The 21,558-nt window shown below is 46.0% G+C and overlaps 1 protein-coding gene across 2 annotated transcripts; it reads left to right on the forward strand.

Annotated features, from left to right (window-relative positions):
- Positions 1-25: 25 nt before the first annotated feature.
- Positions 26-20,361, forward strand: STARD7 (StAR related lipid transfer domain containing 7). 2 transcript variants are annotated; one of them, XM_060413977.1, is made up of 9 exons: positions 26-806; positions 8,996-9,204; positions 10,194-10,243; positions 11,470-11,580; positions 11,663-11,745; positions 12,153-12,252; positions 17,425-17,509; positions 17,648-17,719; positions 18,486-18,576. In XM_060413977.1, exons 1-8 carry the CDS (start codon positions 475-477, stop codon positions 17,680-17,682), a joined length of 1,005 nt encoding a protein of 334 aa, XP_060269960.1. In that variant the 5' UTR covers positions 26-474; the 3' UTR covers positions 17,683-17,719; positions 18,486-18,576. The 2 variants fall into 2 exon arrangements, with proteins under 2 accessions (XP_060269960.1, XP_014950006.2); XM_015094520.4 differs by lacking the exon at positions 17,648-17,719 and having other exon boundaries at positions 18,486-20,361.
- Positions 20,362-21,558: the final 1,197 nt, after the last annotated feature.

Raw genomic sequence — 21,558 nt, forward strand, 5'->3', positions numbered from 1 at the left:
GGGCCGGGAGGCGGAGACTGGGTGTAGGGTGCAAGTTGGCCGCGCATGTGGTGAACGCGGAACGCTTGGGATCTCTGCGCCAGCTTCTTCGCTTTTCGCGCGCTCTGTACCCCGGCCCCTGGCGCCGGCCTGGGGAGGCCGAGGAGGCAGGGGCCGAAAGGGCTGTCCCGCTGTCGGCCCTCCAGCGTTGCAGCCGGAACCGCGGAGAGCCTGCTGCAGTGGTCGCGGGCCCACGCCGCGGCCGGTGCCTCGACCGACTCTCTCTTGAAGGAGACTTCTCCCCAGCGGTTGCTGCAGAGGGAGATGAAGGACCTGTTAGACCGCGAGGCGACTTCGGGGCCGGCCAACTAGGAGGACTCGGCGAGAGGGCGCCCGCACCCTCCCGGCCTTGTGCCTTTGGCGCCGTGAGCGAGGTGTCGCGCTCCGCCGGGCGCGCGGCGTGTGCACGGGGCCCCGGCGGGGTGAGCGGGCGGCATGTTCCCGCGTAGGCCGCCGGCCGGCCTGGCCGCCTGGCTGGTGGGCGCGGCGGCGGCGGCGGCGGCCGGGCGCGCGGGCGCGCGGGGTGGGGGCCTGCTCGCCCTGCTAGCCAATCAGTGCCGCTTCGTGACGGGCCTGCGCGTGCGGCGCGCGCAGCAGATCGCGCAGCTCTACGGCCGCCTGTACTCGGAGAGCTCGCGCCGCGTCCTCCTCGGTCGCCTCTGGCGCCGGCTGCGTGGACGCCCGGGCCATGCCTCTGCTTTGATGGCGGCGCTCGCCGGCGTGTTCGTGTGGGACGAGGAGAGGATCCGGGAGGAGGAGTTGCAGAGGTGGGCTTGGTGGCGAGGTCGTGCTTCCTCTCTGGGGTGGGGGCGGGGGGGCTGGGAGGTGGAAACCTTGAAACCTGGGGCCGGCCTTGGTGATCACTGTCTCCCGTTGACCGGGTGGTACTGGAAGTGACGATGCAAGTTACGTTCTACATTGCCTCTGCGGGTTAACTTGATTTGTTGAATTAGAAATAACTGCAGGTGTAGGCTAGTGGAGAGGGGGACTTTGGGGGAGCGTGCCACTATAGAAATAACGTTTAGGGGACTTCCCTGGTGGTCCAGTGATTAAGAAGAATGCGTTTCTAATGCAGGGAGGCGCAGGTTCCATCCCTGGTCAGGGAACTAAAATCTCATATGCCGCAGGGTGCGGCCAATTTTTTTTTTTTTTTTTTTACTAATTAAAAATAACGTGGGAAGTTGGTATTGAAGACATGTAAGCTATTGCTCACGTAATCTTTCATTCTTTCAGGAAGATGCAAAGGCTGCCCAGGTGGCACAGTGGTAAAAGATCCGCCTGCCAATGCATGAGACGTGGGTTCGATCCCTGGTTGGGGAAGATCCCCTGGAGGAGGAAATGGCAACCCACTCCAGTATTCTTGCTTGGAAAATTGCATGGACAGAGGGGCCTGGGGTCGCAGAGATTAGGACTACTGAGCAAGCACCCATGCACAGAAGGTGCAAAAACCAAACAGGTTTTAAAATGGACCTGAGGATGTAGATAACCAATTTACAAAGTTACATTGTTCCAAATGGGATTTCGTGAGAAATGCCAGGAGAGCGCTTCTGTCATTGTGACTCATGGCAGGATTATGAGACTGGAGATTCTGCCCTCCGGGGACAAACCAGTAACCCACACAGTTTAACCTGGAAGAATTAGGTCAGTTTTTCTTGCTACTTCCACTAGAACTCCGACAGTTTTCTTAGGCTCTGTAATCACGTTGTCATCATCAAAAACTTCTGTGAGAAGTATGGTACCATTAGTTGAATTTGTTAATCTATGGTTCTAAACTGAGCCCTTACAGTTTTCATGTAAAATCATGAGGAAACCTTGCTTTGGGTCTTGCTTTACAGTGTTGCTGTGTGTATATATATATATATATTTTAACAAAAAATGTGTGTCTCTCCACATATTCTGCCCCCTGAACTCTGAAACTGATTTCAAGAACCTCGGATAGTCCCCCTACCTCAGATAAATTCCGATACAAGTCTGTTCTAGTCTTCTCTTATGTTATTTCACACTTTTGGTTAGGCGAAAGTGGAAATATTTCAGTAAAGTTAATACTGTGATCTGTCTGGAAGTGTAGCACCCAGATGCCAGGCAACACTGTGAGTTGTCGGTAAATGCAAAGTGTATCTTTAGAGCTGGTAATAATTTTCCTAGCAGTAAAAAGGACTGTTTTACAGATGCATTTTAAACTCATAACCATGAACAACCTTACTCAAAAACGTGAAGGTATCAAAGCATGAGAGGTGATCTGCCTAGTTTCTGTTAGTGTTTTGGGGTATTTTGTTCTCAGGTGTGAGAAATATGGGAAGGTAACTTTTTAGTTGTAAAATTACCAGTCAACTGTTTGAATTTGCATTCTGTTTTTGATGATGATGGAATTTTTTGATGATGATGGAATACCCATGTTCCACAGTCATGAAGTTTGAGGGAAAAATTCCTAGTTGGATTTGGTTTGGGAAAGAAAGACCAGGAAAGGGCCTCTGGGTGCCCTGTTGGGAATAGGAGTTGAGTAGTGTTGGGGCCCGGGTGATAGGTTTCATACTTTTTCATCATGTATTTTTATTGATGATATGTTTTAGAACCTCTCTGTTCAGTAGGTCTCCCGTTTCCAGGAGCTGGAGGGGAGAAATAGGATAAGAAATAGATGGGGTAAACATTTGAGTCCATAGTCAACTACCCGCTGTGGGAGAAAGAAATCAGACAGTTGAAGCACTTGATTCTAATCCAGCTCCTAAAGAGGTATTGTTCTGTATTAACCCACTTGGGGTTAATACAGAAGCTTAGACAAAGGCCAGTAAGAGCATTTAAGGTGCCCTTTTTGACCCTCTCCAGCCTTGTTCCAGTAAAGGCCCTCATTTAACTCTCCATGTCCAGTTCATGCTTGAGTTCAGTCATATACTTAAAATTTGTTCAAGTCCATTTTGAGGATTTTAAAAAATGTTATCTTGATTGGGGGGGTGGCAGGTGATATGCTGTCAACTGTATGTAGGTTGTACGGTGATTTCAAAGGTCTTTGTTCTCCTAGCTTGTCATATTTGTATTTTATTATTAATTAATTCTGAGCGCACTGTGTGCGGCTTGCTGGGTCTTAGGGGATCCAAACCACGCCCTTGGCAATGAAAGCAATGGATCTTAACTACTGGACTACTAGGGAATTCCCAGTATTTTATTGAATAAGATATTCTGGGTACCGGTTAGCCTTTTTAGGTTTGGTGGGGTTTTTATGTATATTTTAAACTTTCGTATTGGTATAGCCAACTAACAATGTTGGCGGTAGTTTCAGGTGAACAGCAAAGGGACTCAGACATACATATACACATAGCCATTCTCCCCCCAGACTCCCTTCCCGTCCGCGCTTAGGCTTGGTGCTTTACAGGATGCGCTGCTGAGGCTGGAAGACCTTAGATTCTGTTGGCGCTGGTTAGATGATTTTGGGTGGCCTCCAGAATGAGCAGAGTCCACTGTGCTTCGGGACATGTGCATTTCTTTCATTGTTCGTGGAAGAAGAGCGTGATTGTCCCATGGCCCCTAAATCACAGCCTTTGGCTCTTCTGTGCCATTTCTGTACCAGCTTGTCCTGGTACACACTCATTCTGATACGGCGGCTGTTACGCAGTGGTGGGCTGTAAGGCTCCCTTTTTGAATGTGAACATCTTAAATAGGAACTCATTAATTGAGAATCAGCACAAAAATTTGAGGAAAGAAGTAAATTGTGCTCATTGATGGTCCAGCTATAGAAATCAGGTATTTTAACGCTTATTTTAATGCTTTCTTACCTGATTGACTTTAATTAAATGACCAGACAAATAACTTTTAACCACTGTGTTTGCTGTTGACTGGCATTCTGTGAGCACAGGGCAAATCTTATGGAAAAATATTAATAGTAATTTCTTTTATTATTTTGGAACATTAAAAAAAATTACAGGAACGAAAAGCAAGTTAAGAAATACGAAAGACTAGCGGAAGATGTTCCGTTAATTTCCCTCTTCTTTTTAAAAAAACTTACAATTCATTGCTCTAGAAATTTGAATAAATATGTACCAGTAAAGTTGCATGAAGAAAATTGGCCATTTTCCTATTTCAGCCTTTAAACTTTTCACTGTGCTATTAATTAGATAAATAATGATCAAGAAAAAGTCCTTTTGACTTAAAGGGACTCCCCCCCCCCCCACTGTCACTTAAGGATGTTTTTACTCTCATACGTTCTTAGATAATCAGAACTATGTAAAAGCTGAGGTGTTGGTTGTTTTTTTTTGAGATTGTCTTCATTATCTGATGGTTATCCAGTTGGGTCAGAATTGCAAGGAGCTACTGATGTCTCATTTCTGGGTTTGTCCCATGACAGTTGTTCTTCAAGGTCTTTAACTTTGACAGTAATTTGAGAATTATTGGGAATTCCCAGTAAGTTGGGAATTTGAGGAGGGGATCATTGAAACACAGCAGTGTTACTTTGGTAAATTACTCATTACAGGAATGGCTTCATGTGAGTCATTTTGGGGCCTTATATTAAACTCTACACTTAGGGTAGGATTCCCCTAGATGAGCCTAATATAATTATACTTCTTTTTCTGTTTTCATGATTTTATGCCTTCAGTTTCCATAGCTTTCCATACAGCCTTTCTTAAATGTTGAAATGACTGTTTTGAAGAAAGGAAGGCATTGACTATCTTTCTTTGATCCTCTTACTAATCTGGTTCTGCTGCTATTCTGGGTTTAATCTCTTTTGTCCTTACTTCTCCCTTGTTACTTAAGCCTCTTAGATAACAAGGTGTAGGCAACCATCCCCTCCAAATGAGATTTGACACAGCAGAATAATGGGATACATAGAGGTTTTGTTTTTTTTTTTCCTTCACACAAATAATAGTGACTGTGCTGATGATGTTGCATGTGCTAAATGCATGTCAGCATTTAGAAATTGAGACCCCTCTGAGATTCTTAAACCTGGGACAGTGATCACTGACGTTTTCATGATGCAGCCTTCTTCTAGCGTTTTTATTGTGCTGTACAAAGAGTGAGTGTCATGCCTTCCCAGGACATTGCTATCCCCTCTAGGGACTCAGTCTCATGATTTTTTCAGGGTCACCTAGTGACCTTTAATCTTAAGAGGCTGATTAAGCAGTGGGTCAGAAACTCCATACCACTTTAAGTCTTAGAAGGCCATTAAAAATATTGCCTGTAGTCATATAGTTTAATTTTCTTAAAACCATATTACTATATAATTTTATGAGCCTCTGATGTATTTTTCTCAAGACGTTCCTGTCCCTCTTCATTATGTGGTAAGGACATTCAAGAGTCCAGCTTAACTTTCGTTGAAGGGTGCTTTACTAGTCCTCAGCAGGCCATGATTGGTCTACGTGATGCCTGCATTCTTGTTCTCACAGCCAAAGCTAGCTGTGTCTTTACTTTTGCTTTCTCCTCTGTAAGACCTTATTGCCTACTCTAAATTTCCTTCCCTATTTCTCTATGGTTTTTGCAACGGTAGCAGTCAGTCCTGTTTTGCAATGTTTAATTCACATTGAAACTTTAAAAAAATGGTTAAACATTTTTCATCAGAACATCAATATAAATGGACTGGCTAGGGTTATCAGTTGCAAACAGAGAAACTGATACTGGTTAACTTTCTTCAAAAAGGGTTTAATCAGAAAGGTGTTAGGACACACAGAGCATTGCTGCAAGGCCAAAGAGGACCCAAGTTGGCTTGGAGGATAGCCAAGGCCCGCTACAGGAATGCCTTGCTGTGGGCAGTGTTGCTGGCTTTGTTTCCCCAGATCAGTTGCATTTCTCCCTCCAGATGAGTGAGGAAATCTGAAAGGTCTTGTGCCTCGGGTGATTTCCTCAAGACTTACCAGAAGCCTCTGATTAACCTCATTGGATTAGGCGTTAACGTGATCACTGCTAGGGCAGAAGAGACTGGGCTGTATCTCACCTATTTGGGGGTTCTCCTCAGTAGGAAAAGATTTCAGGAGGTCAAAACACAAATGTCCTCGTACATAAATACTTTTCATTGAAGTTCAAAGTTAAAAAATCAGAGAATTGGAATAAACCTTCAAGGAATAATGTGTTCATGTTACAGGTGGAACGGGGGAGCCTTTGGAGGTAAAATGACTTGTAAATCACAGCTTGAGTTGACAGAGCTGGGACTAGAACCCAGATCTCTGCACTGCCGTCTGGATGGCTCTAAAGTTTTAATCGGGGGTTACTGGTATGATTTTGAATTTTCGACTTCTAAAGCAGTGTATTAATGTAATCTTTTAATAAGAATTTGAATTATTGAGGCCTGCTGCTGCGGCTAAGTCGCTTCAGTCGTGTCCGACTCTGTGTGACCCCAGAGATGGCAGCCTACCAGGCTCTTCTGTCCCTGGGATTCTCCAGGCAAGAAACCGGAGTGGGTTGCCATTTCCTTCTCCAATGCATGAGAGTGAAAAGTGAAAGTGAAGTTGCTCCCTGCACATTTATTTTACTCAGTTTATTCTGCAAACGCTTACTGAGTGTGTAATGTTTACCAGTTGCTTGCTAGGAGCCATTCTAGTAAGGAGGATAGGCATAAAGATAGATTAATTATAATATAGTGCGTGTGCTTCTGTAGAGGAACAAAAGGAAATGTGTGTGGTTACCCCTTTCTTGGAGTTAACCTTGAACTTTATGTTTTTGGTTTGTTTTTTTTTTTAAATATTTTTAGTTATTGACTGCACTGTGTCTCGGTTACGGCACATGGGATCTTTAGTTGTGCCATACGAACTCATATGTGGGACCTAGTTCCCTGGCCGGGGATTGAACTGTGTCCCTTGGCATTGGGAGCACAGAGACTTAGCCGCTGCACCACCAGGCAAATCCCTTTGTGCGGGTTTTGAAGGTTAAAGAGGAGTAAGAAAGGGCGTTTCAGACAGAACGTATCAGTAGGTGGTATCTTCAGTCTTGAATTGTAAAAGTGACAGAGTCAGCCAGCAGTCTTGCTTTGCTAACTGCTGTTTAAAGATTAAAGGGAAAACCGTGTTTTTTTTTTTTTTAAATGGTGCTGGGACAACTGGAGATGCATTTGCGAAATAGTGAATTTACACCCCATACTTCACACTCTACACGAAAATTAAAATGTGTCAAAGACCTAAATGTAAACTAAAACTTGTGGAAGAAAATATAGGCATAAGTTCTTAAGATACTGGACTAGGCAGTGGTTTCTTAGATATAACACCAAGAATGTGAACAGTCAAAGAAAAAATAGATTAATTTGATTTCATCAAGATTGAAAACTTCTGTACAGCAAAAGTTACTCTTAAGAAAGTGGAAAGACAGCCCACAAAGTCAGAAAATATTTGTAAATATTTAACAGGAGACTTTGGTTCAGCATATATGAAGAACTTTTAAAACTTGACAGTATGGAGAAGGACATGGCAGCCCACTCCTGGGCTCTTGCCTGGAGACTCCCATGGACAGAGGAGCCTGGTGGACTACAGTCTACGGGGTTGCAGAGAGTTGGACACGATTGAAGCTACTGAACACATACAGAGACGAGCTTAAAAAAACATGCCAAGCGCAGGGTAGTTTTGGGGACTGATTTCCAGCGTGCCCTTGTTTTCTTTTAACATTTTAAGGAATAGAATGAATGATGGAGTATCAGAAAATATAACTGCCAAGATTTTCCTCAGTAAAAATTAGAATTTTAGTAAAATTTCAGTGACATTCTGCCCATTGTAATCTTGATTTTCATACTCTTTCAGTATTCCCTGTAAATAATTTAATTTTGACCCTTCAACATTATCATGCCAAATCATGCAGAGCTTACATATGTAAATGTCCTGCCAACAACAAGAATTTCATATTTTACTTTTATTGGGACTCCAGTCCAGGCAACAAATATGCATGACTTCAAATGAGTAGTTGGCAAAAAAGGAGAAAGCCACTAAAGGTACAAAAGACACTGGAAGACCATATTGCAGTCAGATCTACAGCTCCTGGATAATTGCTTGATTCTCGCCAGAGACTTTCAATATTTCACTCATTTCCATTACCAATAAATCATCGCTTCTGTTCAAAAAAATAAATAAATAAAACTTGACAGTAAAGACAACCCAATTTAAAACAAAGATTTCAATAGATCTTTTCTCCGAAGAAGATACACAAATAGTCCATAAGCACATAAAAATATGCTCAACGTCATTAGTCATTATACTCACTAGGATTGCTGGAATCACAAATATGGACATTAACAAGTGTTGGCAATGATGTGAAGCCGTTGGAACCTTCGTACATTGCTGGTGTGAATTTAGAAATGGAAAAACTGCTTTGGAAAATAATTTGGCACTTGCTCAAAAAGTTAGTTTCCCAGACCCAGTAAATCTGCCCCTAGGAATTTACCAAAGAAACTGAAAGCTTTCATCTGTATGCAAGGTGTATGCAGATATCTGTAGCAGTATTATGCATAATAGCCAAAAAATAGAAAATACCCGCATGTCCATCAGCTGGTGAATGGGTAAACAAAGTGTGATATATCCATAGGATATATCCATACAGTAAAAGTAGAATTTTTTATAGCAAGTGAATTATCTCTCTTTAAAATAAAGCAGGAAAAATATGTGGGTACTCTTACAATGTGATAGGAAGACAACCGAATTTAAAACCTGGCAAAGGATATCAAATGACATTTCATAGGCATAAAATGTGAGGGCTAATTATATGGCTAGTATTAAGCACTTTACACGTAAATTTAATTTTTATAATCAACCTTTGAAGTGTAGGTACTATTATCATCCTCAATTTATAGGTTAAGAAATAGGGATTGTTAAGTGATTTAATATTCTCATTGATGAATGTTAGACTGGGATTCAGACTCAGGAACTCGTATTTTTATTCCTTACACTTTATACTGTTTCAAACCCACACCGCTCTGTGTAAGTCTTTGTGTGGCTAGTTCATTTTTTAGGGCTGACTCCAACCACCCCACCATGCCTGTTGTTTTTCTCCTGTCCAGATCCATTGATGAGATGAAACGGTTGGAGGAAATGTCAGGTATGTTTCGGAGCTCTGGAGCTGAGCGCCACCCCCCAGAACCAAAATCCCAGACAGAAGGGGTTGAAGATTCAGGAGGCAAAGAGCAGCCGTGGGAGATGGTGATGGATAAGAAACACTTCAAGCTGTGGCGGCGTCCCATTTCAGGCACCCACCTTTACCAGTACCGAGGTGAGTCCCGCCCGGCTGCTGGGGCTGTGTTTCGCCCCGGCAGGTGCCCGGCACTCTGTTCTCGTACACTCTCCATTCTGGTTTTGTCCCGGGAGCACTGCCCTGGTGTGCTGCTGTTTTTCCTCTCCCTGATGACAGGGATCATGGCATCCGGTCCCATCACTTCATGGCAAATAGATGGGGAAACAGTGGACACAGTGGCTGACTTTATTTTTCTGGGCTCCAAAATCACTGCAGATGGTGATCGCAGCCATGAATTTAAAAGACGCTTACTCCTTGGAAGGAAAGTTATGACCAACCTAGACAGGATATTGAAAAGCAGAGCTATTACTTTGCCAACAGAGGTCTGTCTAGTCAAGGCTATGGTTTTTCCAGTGGTCATGTATGGATGTGAGAGTTGGACTATAAAGGCTGAGCGCCAAAGAATTGATGCTTTTGTACTGTGGTGTTGGAGAAGACTCCTGAGAGTCCCTTGGACTGCAAGGAGATCCAACCAGTCCATCCTAAAGGAGATCAGTCTTGGGTGTTCATTGGAGAGACTGATGTTGAAGCTGAGACTCCAGTACTTTGGCCACCTGATGCAAAGAACTGACTTGTTTGAAAAGACCCTGATGCTGGGAAAGATTGAGGGCAGGAGGAGAAGGGGACGAGAGAGGGTGAGATGGCTGGATGGCATCACCAACTCAATGGACATGAGTTCGGTTGGACTCCGGGAGTTGGTGATGGACAGGGAGGCCTGGCGTGCTGGTTCATGGGGTCGCGGAGAGTCAGACACGACTGAGCGACTGCACTGATGACAAGCGTCTCCTTGTCTTTGTTACGCTCTGCTAACGACTGTCTCTGTCATACTTCGCTGCCCCGGTGTGACTTCTGGTTTCTGAATCTGCCTTTAAGATGTGCACGTCAGTACTCTGCCGTTGGAATGCAGTCATGTGATAGGAATAGAGCCGGTGATGAGTGTGGCAAACCTTGCTTGTTCTCTGTCCTAGTGTTCGGAACCTACACGGACGTGACACCACGGCAGTTCTTCAATGTTCAGGTGAGAACGTTTCTCCTCCCAGATGAGGAGCGGCTAAGCCTAGAAGTCCTCTTGCCATCGTCCACATGAGTGATTTCTCTGACTTACAAGATGTTGGCTTCAGTCCATCCCTCTGCCCCTCATTTCACGTCAGATAGCCTCTGGGTGAGCCTTTGACTTACAGTTTGCCTGCTGGGGATGAGGCCAGTTCTGCTCACTGTTGGGAAGATCAAATAGAGGAAGGATTTGAGTGCTTTAATATATTTTATAAGACTTTATAGTTTTTTCCCCCTAAACAATTTGAGGGGAAGTTACATACCCTTTATTCCAAAACCCTTCAGTGTGTATTTCCTAAAAAACTGGACATATTCTCCTAACTAGCCATGGTACCATTATAACAAAGTCAGCAAATTTAACTGATGCAACTCTGATAGAATCTTTGTATTCCAGTTTTACCTGTTGGCTTAGCAATGTCCTTCCCCTGCCGTGTACAGATGCAGTCAAGACTTAGCAGTCTGGAACTTGTCCATAGTAAAGGTGTTTGTTTAATAAAGATAAGAGTATGTGTTCAAAACTGTTCTTCCTTGCGGGGAAATACAGAAAAGGGGAGCTGGGATCACCTAGAGTTCTACAAAAATTGTTTTTTCCTTCCTGGAGTTCTCATGTTTTACTGGACTTTGGGTAACTAGTTTGGTGATTACAATACCCACTGCTAACACACAAGTGCGTGCTTTTCTGCTAAGCACTGAATTCTGTCAATCTGTATTGAATTTTTGTTGATTTGAATGTGTATGACGTGTCTTACTTTGAGATTCCTTGGTTCTTAGTGATGTTAGAGATTTTAAAAATAATGAAACTGGTATTTGTGTGAGGTGTCTGCCCGTACTTTTGGACTTTTTGTCTGTTTAAAACCTTTTGGAATTAATTCACCCTTACAAATTTCTATCACTGTCTACTGTATTTTCTCTAGACATGTCTATGACAATATTTTTTTCTTACACTTGTGGGTTTTTGTTTTTTTTTTAAGATTCACTTTCAAAGTAATGGGATTGGCCTACAGGAAGGGATTTTATTAAAGGACTCATCTGTAGTAGTAACACAGCTGTGTCTTTGACACTTGGGCACCGCCCTTAGGTCAGATCACTGTTTCAGAAGGCTCTTGGGTAAGAGGCCCGCTCTTCCGGAGAAGTCTTCTGTAGCTTTGTTTTGGATTTCTTGGGTCTTCATGGTCTTTGCTCTTTCTGTAGCTGGATACAGAATATAGGAAAAAGTGGGACGCCCTGGTGATCAAGCTGGAAGTGATTGAGAGGGATGTGGTCAGTGGCTCTGAGGTTCTTCACTGGGTGACCCATTTTCCTGTGAGTATTGTCCCTCTGGTTTTGCTTTGATCGCGCCCACATGAGACAGAGCCCTGATCCTCCCACCTCTCCTCTTCTTTAGTACCCGATGTACTCACGGGATTATGTGTACGTTCGGCGGTACAGCGTGGATGAGGAAAACAACGTGATGGTGTTGGTGTCACGGTACGCGTGCTGAGCGGGGGCTCCTGCCAAGTTCCTGCAGCTTGGCCTTCATTCACACGTGTCTGGTGGGAGTCTGCTTGTCTTGTGAGTGAAGCCGGGGCGCCGTGCGTCCCAGTGAGAATGTGACTGTCTCAGAGGGTTGAAGGGATGCAAACCTTTCATCAGAGTAATCCTTGGGTTCCTTAATGCTGATAATTAAAGAGACACTGTCCTCTTCAACACAAGGCCTGCTGAGGCAGGAAACACTGAGTTAACGCACTCTGTTTTTAGAAGCTGGTGTGTGTTCATTCATGCCTTTTCTGATGTAGCCATTTAAAAGTCAAGAGGCTGCCTTTACTTCGTGGCTCCAGCTCCGGTGGTCCTGTGTATAGACGGTCCTCAGTTTCTCTCTCTTCTCTCCTTGCCAGTGCTGTGGAGCACCCGAGTGTGCCAGAGTCTCCGGAATTTGTCAGGGTCCGATCGTACGAGTCCCAGATGGTTATCCGTCCACACAAGTCATTTGATGAGGTGAGTCGTGCATCGTCCGAGATGTGATGGGTTAGTGGGATTTTCTCAAGGAATGCCTTTTGTCTGAACTGGGGAGGGCATCTCCAGCTTGGCTTGCATCGGATCCACTGGAGCTTGCTTAAACAGTGCTGGGCTGTGGCCTGAGAATTTGCATGTCTTAAGCTCCCAGGGGAGGCTGGTGCTGCTGGCCTGGGAACCACACTTCAGGACCCCTCCTGTGGAGTGGTGTACCTGGAAAACCCTTGAGACAAAGTAGTGATGACCCCTTGGCTCCTGTTACCTGGGGGGCAGTCATGAGAAGACGGCGGCCCTGACTCATACAGGCTTGTTGGCAGCATTCTGAGGAGCCAGAGTGAGCGACCGTTCCGTCAGAATTTCCCCGCAGTGGGCAGAACACGTGACACGTTTCTGGACTCCTGTTTCCTTATCAATGCTGTCTGCTCTCTCAAACATTTTATGACCTTTCTTTGCAAAGAATATTTTCTTCAGCTTAGTGTGGCGTTTTGATGTTTTAGCCAAACCTCTGTTGAGCGTACATATTGATTGTGGTGGTTACTGTTTTTAGTCCTGTTTACTTTGAAATCACTGTTTCTCCCCATCAGTTACTTGTGTTTTAGAGCTGTATGACTGTTCTCTTAGCCATGCTTTTGTTTTCAGCAACTTGTTTTATTCACACCACCTATATAATGGGACTCTTCTAAGTGTGACAGAAACCGTGGTTTGCCTCAGTCAGTGTGGTGGTTTACGGGGAGCTGTATGTTGACGTTTGTACTGTTTTAGAGCAATGTGGGTTTCTTTTTGCACATGGGATCTTCACCACCAGGGATCAAACCCCTACATTGGAAGCTCAGAGTCTTAACCAGTGGACCACTGGTGAAGTTCCATAGAGCAGTGTTCTTCAAACCATGAGTTGCTACCTGCCAGTGGAAGACAGCCTTAATTAGTGCTTGAAAAGGAATAAATAAAAACTGAATGTACGCATATGTTATGGAACTGTTGTTTGATTACATATGTACAAGTGTATGTGAGAGAGAGGCTGAGAGAGAAAGCACTTGGTTGGCAATGTAGAAAGTGTTGTTTCCAGTGTGTAGTAAGTACAGTTAAACGTGTTTCAAAGTCCTTGCATTAGAAGCAATAATGTTGCTCTTGCTGGGCAGGCTGGGGACTGTGGGAGTTAGAGTTATGCCTCATGCTTTTCTTTGATGTTGCTGCGAAATTTGAACCTTGTCCTTGTATTTCCTATTTGGGGGGAAAAAAGTGCCTCGAGTCCCAGCCTTACTGCCTTTGGAAACCCTGACCGTGAAATAGCTAAGGCAGAGTTGGGCCCCCAGCGGAGTGTGTTGTACCAGTAAATAGCTTCTTTCAGCTGAGGTGGGGGAACAGTATGAATTATCTGTGTAAGTATTGTAGCACGTTGTGACAAGCTCTTAGGAGAAAGGTAAGACTTGAGTTGGTTCTTGTAAAAAAGCAGCCTCTAGGTAGAGGAAAACAGGATGGACCCTGGAGGTAGAAGGCAAGAGTGTACGATTCAGCCGCAGGCGAAGGAAGGAGGGACGCTTGGATGTTGAGAGACTCAGTGCTTAGAGAGGAAGGCAGAGTTCAGGGAGGAGTGGTGAGTACCTTGACCGGGTTTAGAAGATACTTGAGAGCCAGGCAGCTGAGCTTGGATTTGCCAGATGGAAAGTAGATCCTGAGCTAGGGTGTGGTGCTCTGTGGCTCTGCTGGACCTCAGTTCGCTGACCAGGATTGAACCCAGGCCACGGCAGTGAAAGCCTGGAATGCTCACTGCCGGGCCAGCATGGAACTCCCCAGTTTCTCTTTTTATCACGGAAAATTTGAGATGTAGACGAAAGATGGAGAAGTGGAGAGAGCAACACCACGGACCCTGTCCTCCTCCGACTCCGGCCGTGACCACACTCTTGGCCAGACTTGTTTTATCTGCACTCTTTCTGGTCACTTTGCCACAACCCTGATTTTTTTTGAAGCAGATTCTGGTTTTGCTGTACAAGAACCAAAGAATTCCTCTATACATATTTTAGTATTTATCTCAAAAAGAAGAGAGATTTTTTTGAAAACATAATGTCGTATTCCCTAATATCTAATATCTGTAGTGTTCAAGCTTTCCTGATGATCCATGAATTTTTTTGTATTTATTTGAATCCGGATTTCAGATGAGATCCAGATACTGAAATGTGTTCACACCATAGCTTTGCATCTATATCTTGAGTTCTCCCTCCTTCTTCCCCCCCTTGGAATTGTGTTTATTGAAGAAGCAGTTTCTTTGTCCTGGATTTTGCTGGTTATGTTCTCATAGTGTCGTCTAACGTGTTTTTCTGTCCCCTGTGTTCCCTGCATGTGGGTACTTAGAGCTAGAGGCTTGAACAGATTTAGGTTATTTGCTTGGAGCAAGACTGCTTTATTGAAAGGCACATAATGTCTGATACTGCCTTTTTATACAGTTCGCGGGGTTCTCACGGCAAGTATACTGGAGTGTTCTGCCGTTCCCTCCTCCAGTGGGTCACGTTTTGTCAGAACTCTCCGCTGTGAACCGATGGTCTTGCGGCCCTGCATGGCGTGGCTCATAGCTTCACTGAGTTAGCAAGCCCCTTTGCCACGACAAGGCTCTGATCCCTTTCTTTGTGAATTTGGAGGTGATTGATGAATATTACTCAGCTCAACTATTAGAAGTTACAAAATACTATTTGTATGAACTCTTTCTTCGCTTATTTCCATTTATTAGATGACATACTTGAAAGTCACTCAGTCATGTCCAACTCTTTGCAAGCCCATGGCCTATATAGTCCATGGAATTCTCCAGGCCAAAATACTGGAATGGGTAGCCTTCCCTTCTCCAGGGGATCTTCCCAACCCAGAGATCGAACGCAGGTTTCCTGCACTGCAGGCGGATTCTTGACCAGCTGAGCCCCCAGGGAAGCCAGTACTTGAAAGTTTATACATTGACTGTCTGATTTCCTGTAGTTCACAGAGGAGAGGGAAATAAGAAAGATGCTGATCTGTTTCCTTCATTTTACTAGTTTTTAAAATATTGAATTGGTTCTTTCAACAAGCAGTCCTCCAAAGGTTAAAGTTTTTATTTTTTAAAGGAATGATGGGGCTTGCCTGGTGGTCCAGTGGTTAAGACTCATACTTCCAATTCAAGAGGCCTGGATTCAGTCCCGCGTGCTGTGCTGCGGTATGGCCAAAAGAAAAAAGAGATGCTATTAGCAACTCAAAAGTTTAGGCATATCTGGTTTGTTTTACAGTCACTTTTGTCTAGGACCCTCTTATTGGCCAGAGTCCTGACTTAATCTCGGGAATTCCCCTGTCTCCTGGTGCTGCATTTCAGGCTCACCTTATATAGTTTCAGGTGTGAATCTGAAAGTGAGCATTGCTTCTAGGAGTCTTAATACCATTCTTCAGCGTTTAGAAGTTCTCATATTTCTGGGCCTGTTCGCTCTCAAGAGGAATTTAGCTTACATCCCTGTTCTTTCTACCCATTTAATTCCTTCTTCCTGATGGCAGCTGTTTTCAGTTTTGACTTTTTCCAGTATAGGCAGTAGTGTGTGAGAGCTGAGGACTTCGACTTTTCAGTGCAAGTGTTTTATGGGAAGGATCATATCAAGTTTTTTATGTGTATTAGCTCAGACAGTCTCCTAGCCACTGTTCCCAGTGTGCAGGCTTCACCTCTCCTTCCCCTTTACTTCTGTGGTGTCCAGTCTGTATCTCTGTTACAGCACCTGTCTATCCTATTAATTGCAAGCTCCCGAGGGCAAGGACTGGCGTGTTCTTATTTCCCGTATAGTGCCTAGCACAGTGCCCGGACACATAGCAGACGTTCAGAGAGCTGTTGAGTAGATGCATAAAGGACTCAGCATTTCACCCAGGGAATGAGGAGGTGGGCTTTGGTGTAAAGGCTTGAGTCACAGTGCTGCTGTCTACAGCTGTGGCCAGTCTGCTTTGAAAAGTGCAAACTTGGGGCCTCCGTGGCAGTCTGTTGGTTAAGATTTTGCCTTCCAATGTAAGGGATTTGGGTTTGACCCCTGACTGGAGAGCTAAGATCCTGTAGCCAAAAACCCAGAACATAAAACAGAAACAATAACAAATTTAATAAGAAGTTTTTAAAAGTGGTTCTCTCTTACCCTTTGGGTGGAGCATATTTGCTTCAGACCTCTCCGGGGATCAGGACCCCTGTAAATCTCCTTAATCTTTGTCTTCAGTACCAGTGAGAGGGCTGAGTCAGCGAGAATGGGTGCCTGGCCCTGTGGTCAGGATTCTGGGTTCATCTTGGCTCTGGTTGAATATGTGGATGAGCTTGAGCAAAGTCCCTTCGCCTTTTTGTGCTCAGTTTCCTCATCTGTAAAATGGGGATTAGCAGCATCTACATTATAGGATTGTTGTGAGGAGCTGAAGCAGTTCCTCACACGTAGTTGAAAGTGCCATGTAAATGTTTGATGCTAGTGTTAATAGTGATAATAGTAAGAGTTAATGTCGTTTCGATAGAGATTAAGATATTTAAACATGGTGGGGTAGGTGTTGAGGTCTACCCCCACATTCTAAGATTGACTAGAAAGACACATAGGACCCAGCTGACAGTGTACTCACGGATAAGATTTATCCCCGAGATGGGAGGATGCACAGCTGGATGAAAAGGGGTAGATGCAGGCAGGGTCTGGAGGAGTCCCTGCGGGCTCCCCACACTCCCTGTCCCCTGAGGGCTCTTGGAATACACCCTCTTCCAGCCACAGAAAAGCAGCAACACGTGTGATGATTCTGCCTGGAGAAGCCCAGTGGAGACTCGGCGCCCAAAGTCCGTACTGGGCGCTGGTCACACAGGCACCAACACAGGCCTAGCACGTCCTACAATCCCAGACCACAGCGGGAGAGCAGGGGCTCAGCAGGAAGCACATTGTTTGCACAGAGGAGGCACGGGGAGCCCTGGAGTACTTAACTATTGACCGGGGTCAGGCAGGCACCAAGTTCCCGGACACCATTGGGCCAACCTCACTAGATAGTAACCTCTCAGGCCTTCAGTGTTAACTCTTTTCTGCTCAGGGTTAAAAAAAAATGTCGCTCTCCACCCCAGAGTCCGATCTTGGTTATTCTGTGGCACTGGGTACGGAGGCTGTGAGGGCTAATTTGGGTACCTTCATCTTTGCTGTTTTTCTTTTCCAGAACGGCTTTGACTACTTGCTGACATATAGTGACAACCCCCAGACCGTGTTTCCTCGCTACTGCGTTAGTTGGATGGTTTCCAGTGGTGAGTGGGTGCTTGTGCACGGGGCTGGGTATCTGGGCTGAACGTGTCATTTTTCTCTAGCTTCTCAGTGGCTTCAGGGAGGTTAACACTTATCTCCCGGGAGGCCTTCCAAGTTCATTGTTGAATACTGTCTTGAAGGTAGTGAAGCCTCCGGCTGCAGTTTGGAGGGATGAGCATTCTGGAGTCCCAAAATGAAACCTATGCCCAGAGGTGAATCGAAGAACGTTTGCTTAATACACACTGTGTACATTAACGCATTTACAAACTTTCTTCTTAGGTCGTGTTGGAAGCCTTAAAACATGTGGTTATAGGACAGTCCACTGGAGAAAGGGGCCACCACCCTTCTTAACAAAGGCAACAGCACGTGACTGCTGTGATTGCATTTTTCCTGGCCAGTCTCTTCCCTTAGAAACAGCTTCATGAGATTTTCTCTCTTGTTCTCTGTAAGCGGTGTCTTACCCTTCAGCGGGGAATGGAGAGGAGATTAGGTATTTCTACTGTTCGACATTTTTTCAGCAAAATTGGCTGTGCCACTGATAAGTGATGTTTGAATCACATAAAAGAGAGCCTTTGGGGACTTAGGTGGCTTGATCAATAGCCCTTTTCAAAGGATCCCAGAGGTCCTGGGTGGTTTTCACTTCCTGTACGTTGGTTGTTTATCAGCGAGGCTGTGATCTCTATAAGGAGGCACTGACTTCCTACCTGGAAAGAAGCAGGCCCTGCTCACTTTGAGCCTGTGGCTCAGCGGTAGAGAGTCCGAGACTCAGGCTTGATCCCTGGTCTGGAAGATCCCCTAGAGAAGGAGATGGGGAAACGGAAACTCACTCCAGTGTTCTTGCCTGGAAATCCCACGGACAGACTTACAGTCCATGGGGTTGCAAAGAGTCAGACACGACTGAGTGACTAGAACAGTGAAAACATAGTGAGCCTGCTGGTTTGTGTGCTCGCCCACCCAGATTGCCCTCTCTCCCAACAGGCATGCCAGATTTCCTGGAGAAGCTGCACACGGCCACTCTGAAAGCCAAGAACATGGAGATCAAAGTGAAGGACTATATTTCATCTAAGCCTTTGGAAGTGGGGAATGAGGCCAAAGCTGCCGCCCCATCTTCTGAGCGCAAGAGTGAGGGCAGCTGTGGGCCTGCCCGCATCGAGTACGCTTGACAGGCCCTGGGGGAAGCGGGGCCAGGCGGGTTCCAGTCCTGTCTCGGCGTCATCACGCCCTCTGCTGTGAAACAGGGTGGGTTTGAAGGGGTCTGCTGTGGCCACCACTGCGGGCTGATTCAGTACTGCTCAGAGCCCTGCTGCTCTGTATCGGGACAGAAGGAGGAGGCATCGAAAGGGCCTGGTCACAGTCTTGGGCCGCGCGTTTTGAAACTGGTGTTTCCTGGAGCTCCTCTGGAGCCAGCCTTGCCTCAGGCCAGAGGGGACAGCATCCTTTGCTTTCTCTGCCCACATTCCGTTCTCATCCTCGGTTCTGCAGCACTTTGGGTGGGTTTCCTTTGGTTCTGATGGTCCAGCTGGACTACATGGATGGTTGAGTCTCCAGTGAGGGGTCGTGGCCAGGGGCACTCTGGGCCACAGTCCTGGTGTCGAGGGGGGTGTGAACTGTCGCTTGGCAGCGTAAGTGCCTTGTCCTCACCTTCCCGTCTCTAGGGACATAAAGTTTGTTCCAAGAAATGTCGATCTCCGCCTCCCGTTGCCGTTCCCACGCAAAGCAGTTTCCCTGAGTCAGCCAGTTCTTCGGTGTTCATGTGCTGTGTCCGTCTGGGCCACTGCCTCCCCTGTAGCCCATTTGCCAAGAACGCCGGGAAGCTAACGCTGTCAGACAGTGACTCTGTCATCAATGTTTTTGATAGGATCAGTGGAGATGCTCAAAACATTATCCAGTTTAGCTTTGTGTGTTGTGTTTTTTTTAACTTTTGTGTTAAAGACGGGGGGTGGAATTAGGGAATGGAATAGGATTTTTTTCCCATAGTCTGGACTGTATAGACAGCACCGTTTTGATTCAAGCATTATTTTTACACTTTGGGTTTGATTTGATGCCTGCAAATAGGCCATCTTGGAAGGCTGAAGGCAGAGGGGTGGGGGTTGGGCACCTCCCTGGAAGCTCTCAGAGCTACAGACAAGCTGTGTGAGCAGACAGATGCAGTCGGTCCCAAATGCTCATATAAGGGGGATGTGACTTAATGTGACCCTGTGAAAAACTTTTCGTCGTCTTCTGAGCTAAAATTAAGGCAAACCACGCTGTTCCGATAAAGTCACAATCAGATGGGATCAGCCTGGCCTGGCTAATGGGGCTTATGGTCATGCTGCAGTCTGACTTGGAGCATCGGGATGGGCTTCAGGGCTTCAGATCCTCCTCCTCCCCCTTATTTCTTAGAATATGAATGACTAGATTTCCCCCACCCCCACTTGCTACCCTTTTGTGTTGCTGAAAGAGGAGCAAAAGCGGAGATTAAGCCCCTTAACCTTTTTGTGGCCTAAGTTTTGTGCCAAGGAAATGCCTGCCCCACTCTTTGACGTCTTGCAGTCTCTGCATCGTTGGCAGACCAGAGGGGTGCCTCGGACAGTCCCGCTTCTCTTCATCGGTTGTGTCTCCCTCCTCATCCCCAGGGATGAGTCCCTGGTTGCGTTGGAACTGAGCGCCTGTGACTGTTGGGACGGGTGGTAATGGGCGAGTGCCGTGAGTACACTTGAGCAAAGGAGCTGTGCGTTGCTCATGTGCTTTTTGGCAGTTTGACTCTGCACTTGGTGTTGGTTTGTACAGTACTTACGTCATTGTAATGATTTCACTCCTGACTGACGTTTTTACCAAATGCGTGAATAAATACATAAGGATTGGTATGAAACAATGTGTCTTCGGACGTACATTGTCAAGGAAGTCTTGCATACTGGGCTTGTTATTTCTCCTGATCAGAAAGAGTATTCCCGCCAGCAGAGTTGGCATATGGAAGCAGCAAGGTTCGGTCTTCCCTGGCAGTAACTGGCACACCACCCACCACCTTGTCTATAGACTGTAAGGCCTTTCCAGGTGACCAGATTGGCAGTTGAAAACAAACCACCCATTTCCACTTCCTTGTCTGGGCCCACTGGTAGCCCACACCCTCTGCTTTAAAAGGATGGACTTGGTGGGAGCAGTGGTAGAAGAGCGTCAGGGCCTCTGGCCTGGGTCTGGAGCCCTGGAGCCGAAGAGGGGCAGTGGGCCCCAAAGCCCAGGGCGTGGTGGGAAGTGAGGTCACAGGCGGTTCTGCTGGGATGCCGGTTGGTGCGGGTGACAGCTCCATTGAAGACTCCGAGCACACGATGAGTTTTGAGTGTGTGTGTGATGTTGCCTGTGGGAGACAATGAGGTGAACACGAATGCACGCCCAAGACTGTGGCGGCTCCTCCACAGTGCTGGGAAGCCCTCAGCTAGCAGGCCTCCTGTTAGAGGGCATGGACTGTGGGTACACGCGGGCCTCTGCAACGCTCACGTACAGAGCTGGGTGCTGGCCTGCGCCCTGCTTGGCACCCTGCCCGCTGTCCAGGCTACGCATGAACACTTGCACGGAGAAGTGGTTGGGTTCCTAACTGAGAGCAGCATTTGTGCTGCCAGACAGCTCCAGCTTTCAGGAAGTTCTTTACATTGACGCCAAGTGGGCCTCATCCTGTCTACTGAAGGGTCAAGCCCTGAGCTTGAAGCAACACTGGAAAACTCCCGCGGAAGAACCCTTCATTTTCTTGAAAGCGGTGCTCATGTGCCGGCTTTTCTGAGGCTTTATGTCACCAGAACTTTAAAATTCCTCCAACTTTCTGAGTACTTCTCTGGTGGTCCAGTGGTCGACTCTGCCTTCCAATGCAGGGCGTGTGGATTTGATGCCTGGTGGGGAGCTAAGATCCCCCACACCTTATAACCAAAAAACATGAAACAGAGGCAGAAGCAGTTTTGCAACAATTCATTAGAGACTTTGAAAATGGTCCACATCAAAAAAATGTTTTTAAAAATTCAACTTTTTATTTTGAACAATTCTATACATACAGAAAAGTTGAAAGAGAACTAATAATAAAACC

This window comes from Ovis aries, chromosome 3, assembly GCF_016772045.2.
Source record: "Ovis aries strain OAR_USU_Benz2616 breed Rambouillet chromosome 3, ARS-UI_Ramb_v3.0, whole genome shotgun sequence".
In the NCBI taxonomy this organism is placed as follows: domain Eukaryota; kingdom Metazoa; phylum Chordata; class Mammalia; order Artiodactyla; family Bovidae; genus Ovis; species Ovis aries.

Coding starts and splice junctions, on each gene's coding strand:
- STARD7 (XM_015094520.4), top strand. CDS start 475: ATGTTCCCGCGTAGGCCGCCGGCCGGCCTGGCCGCCTGGCTGGTGGGC. Junction 11,746..12,152: donor GTGATGGTGTTGGTGTCACG/GTACGCGTGCTG, acceptor TCTCCTTGCCAG/TGCTGTGGAGCACCCGAGTG. Junction 17,510..18,485: donor TAGTTGGATGGTTTCCAGTG/GTGAGTGGGTGC, acceptor CTCTCCCAACAG/GCATGCCAGATTTCCTGGAG.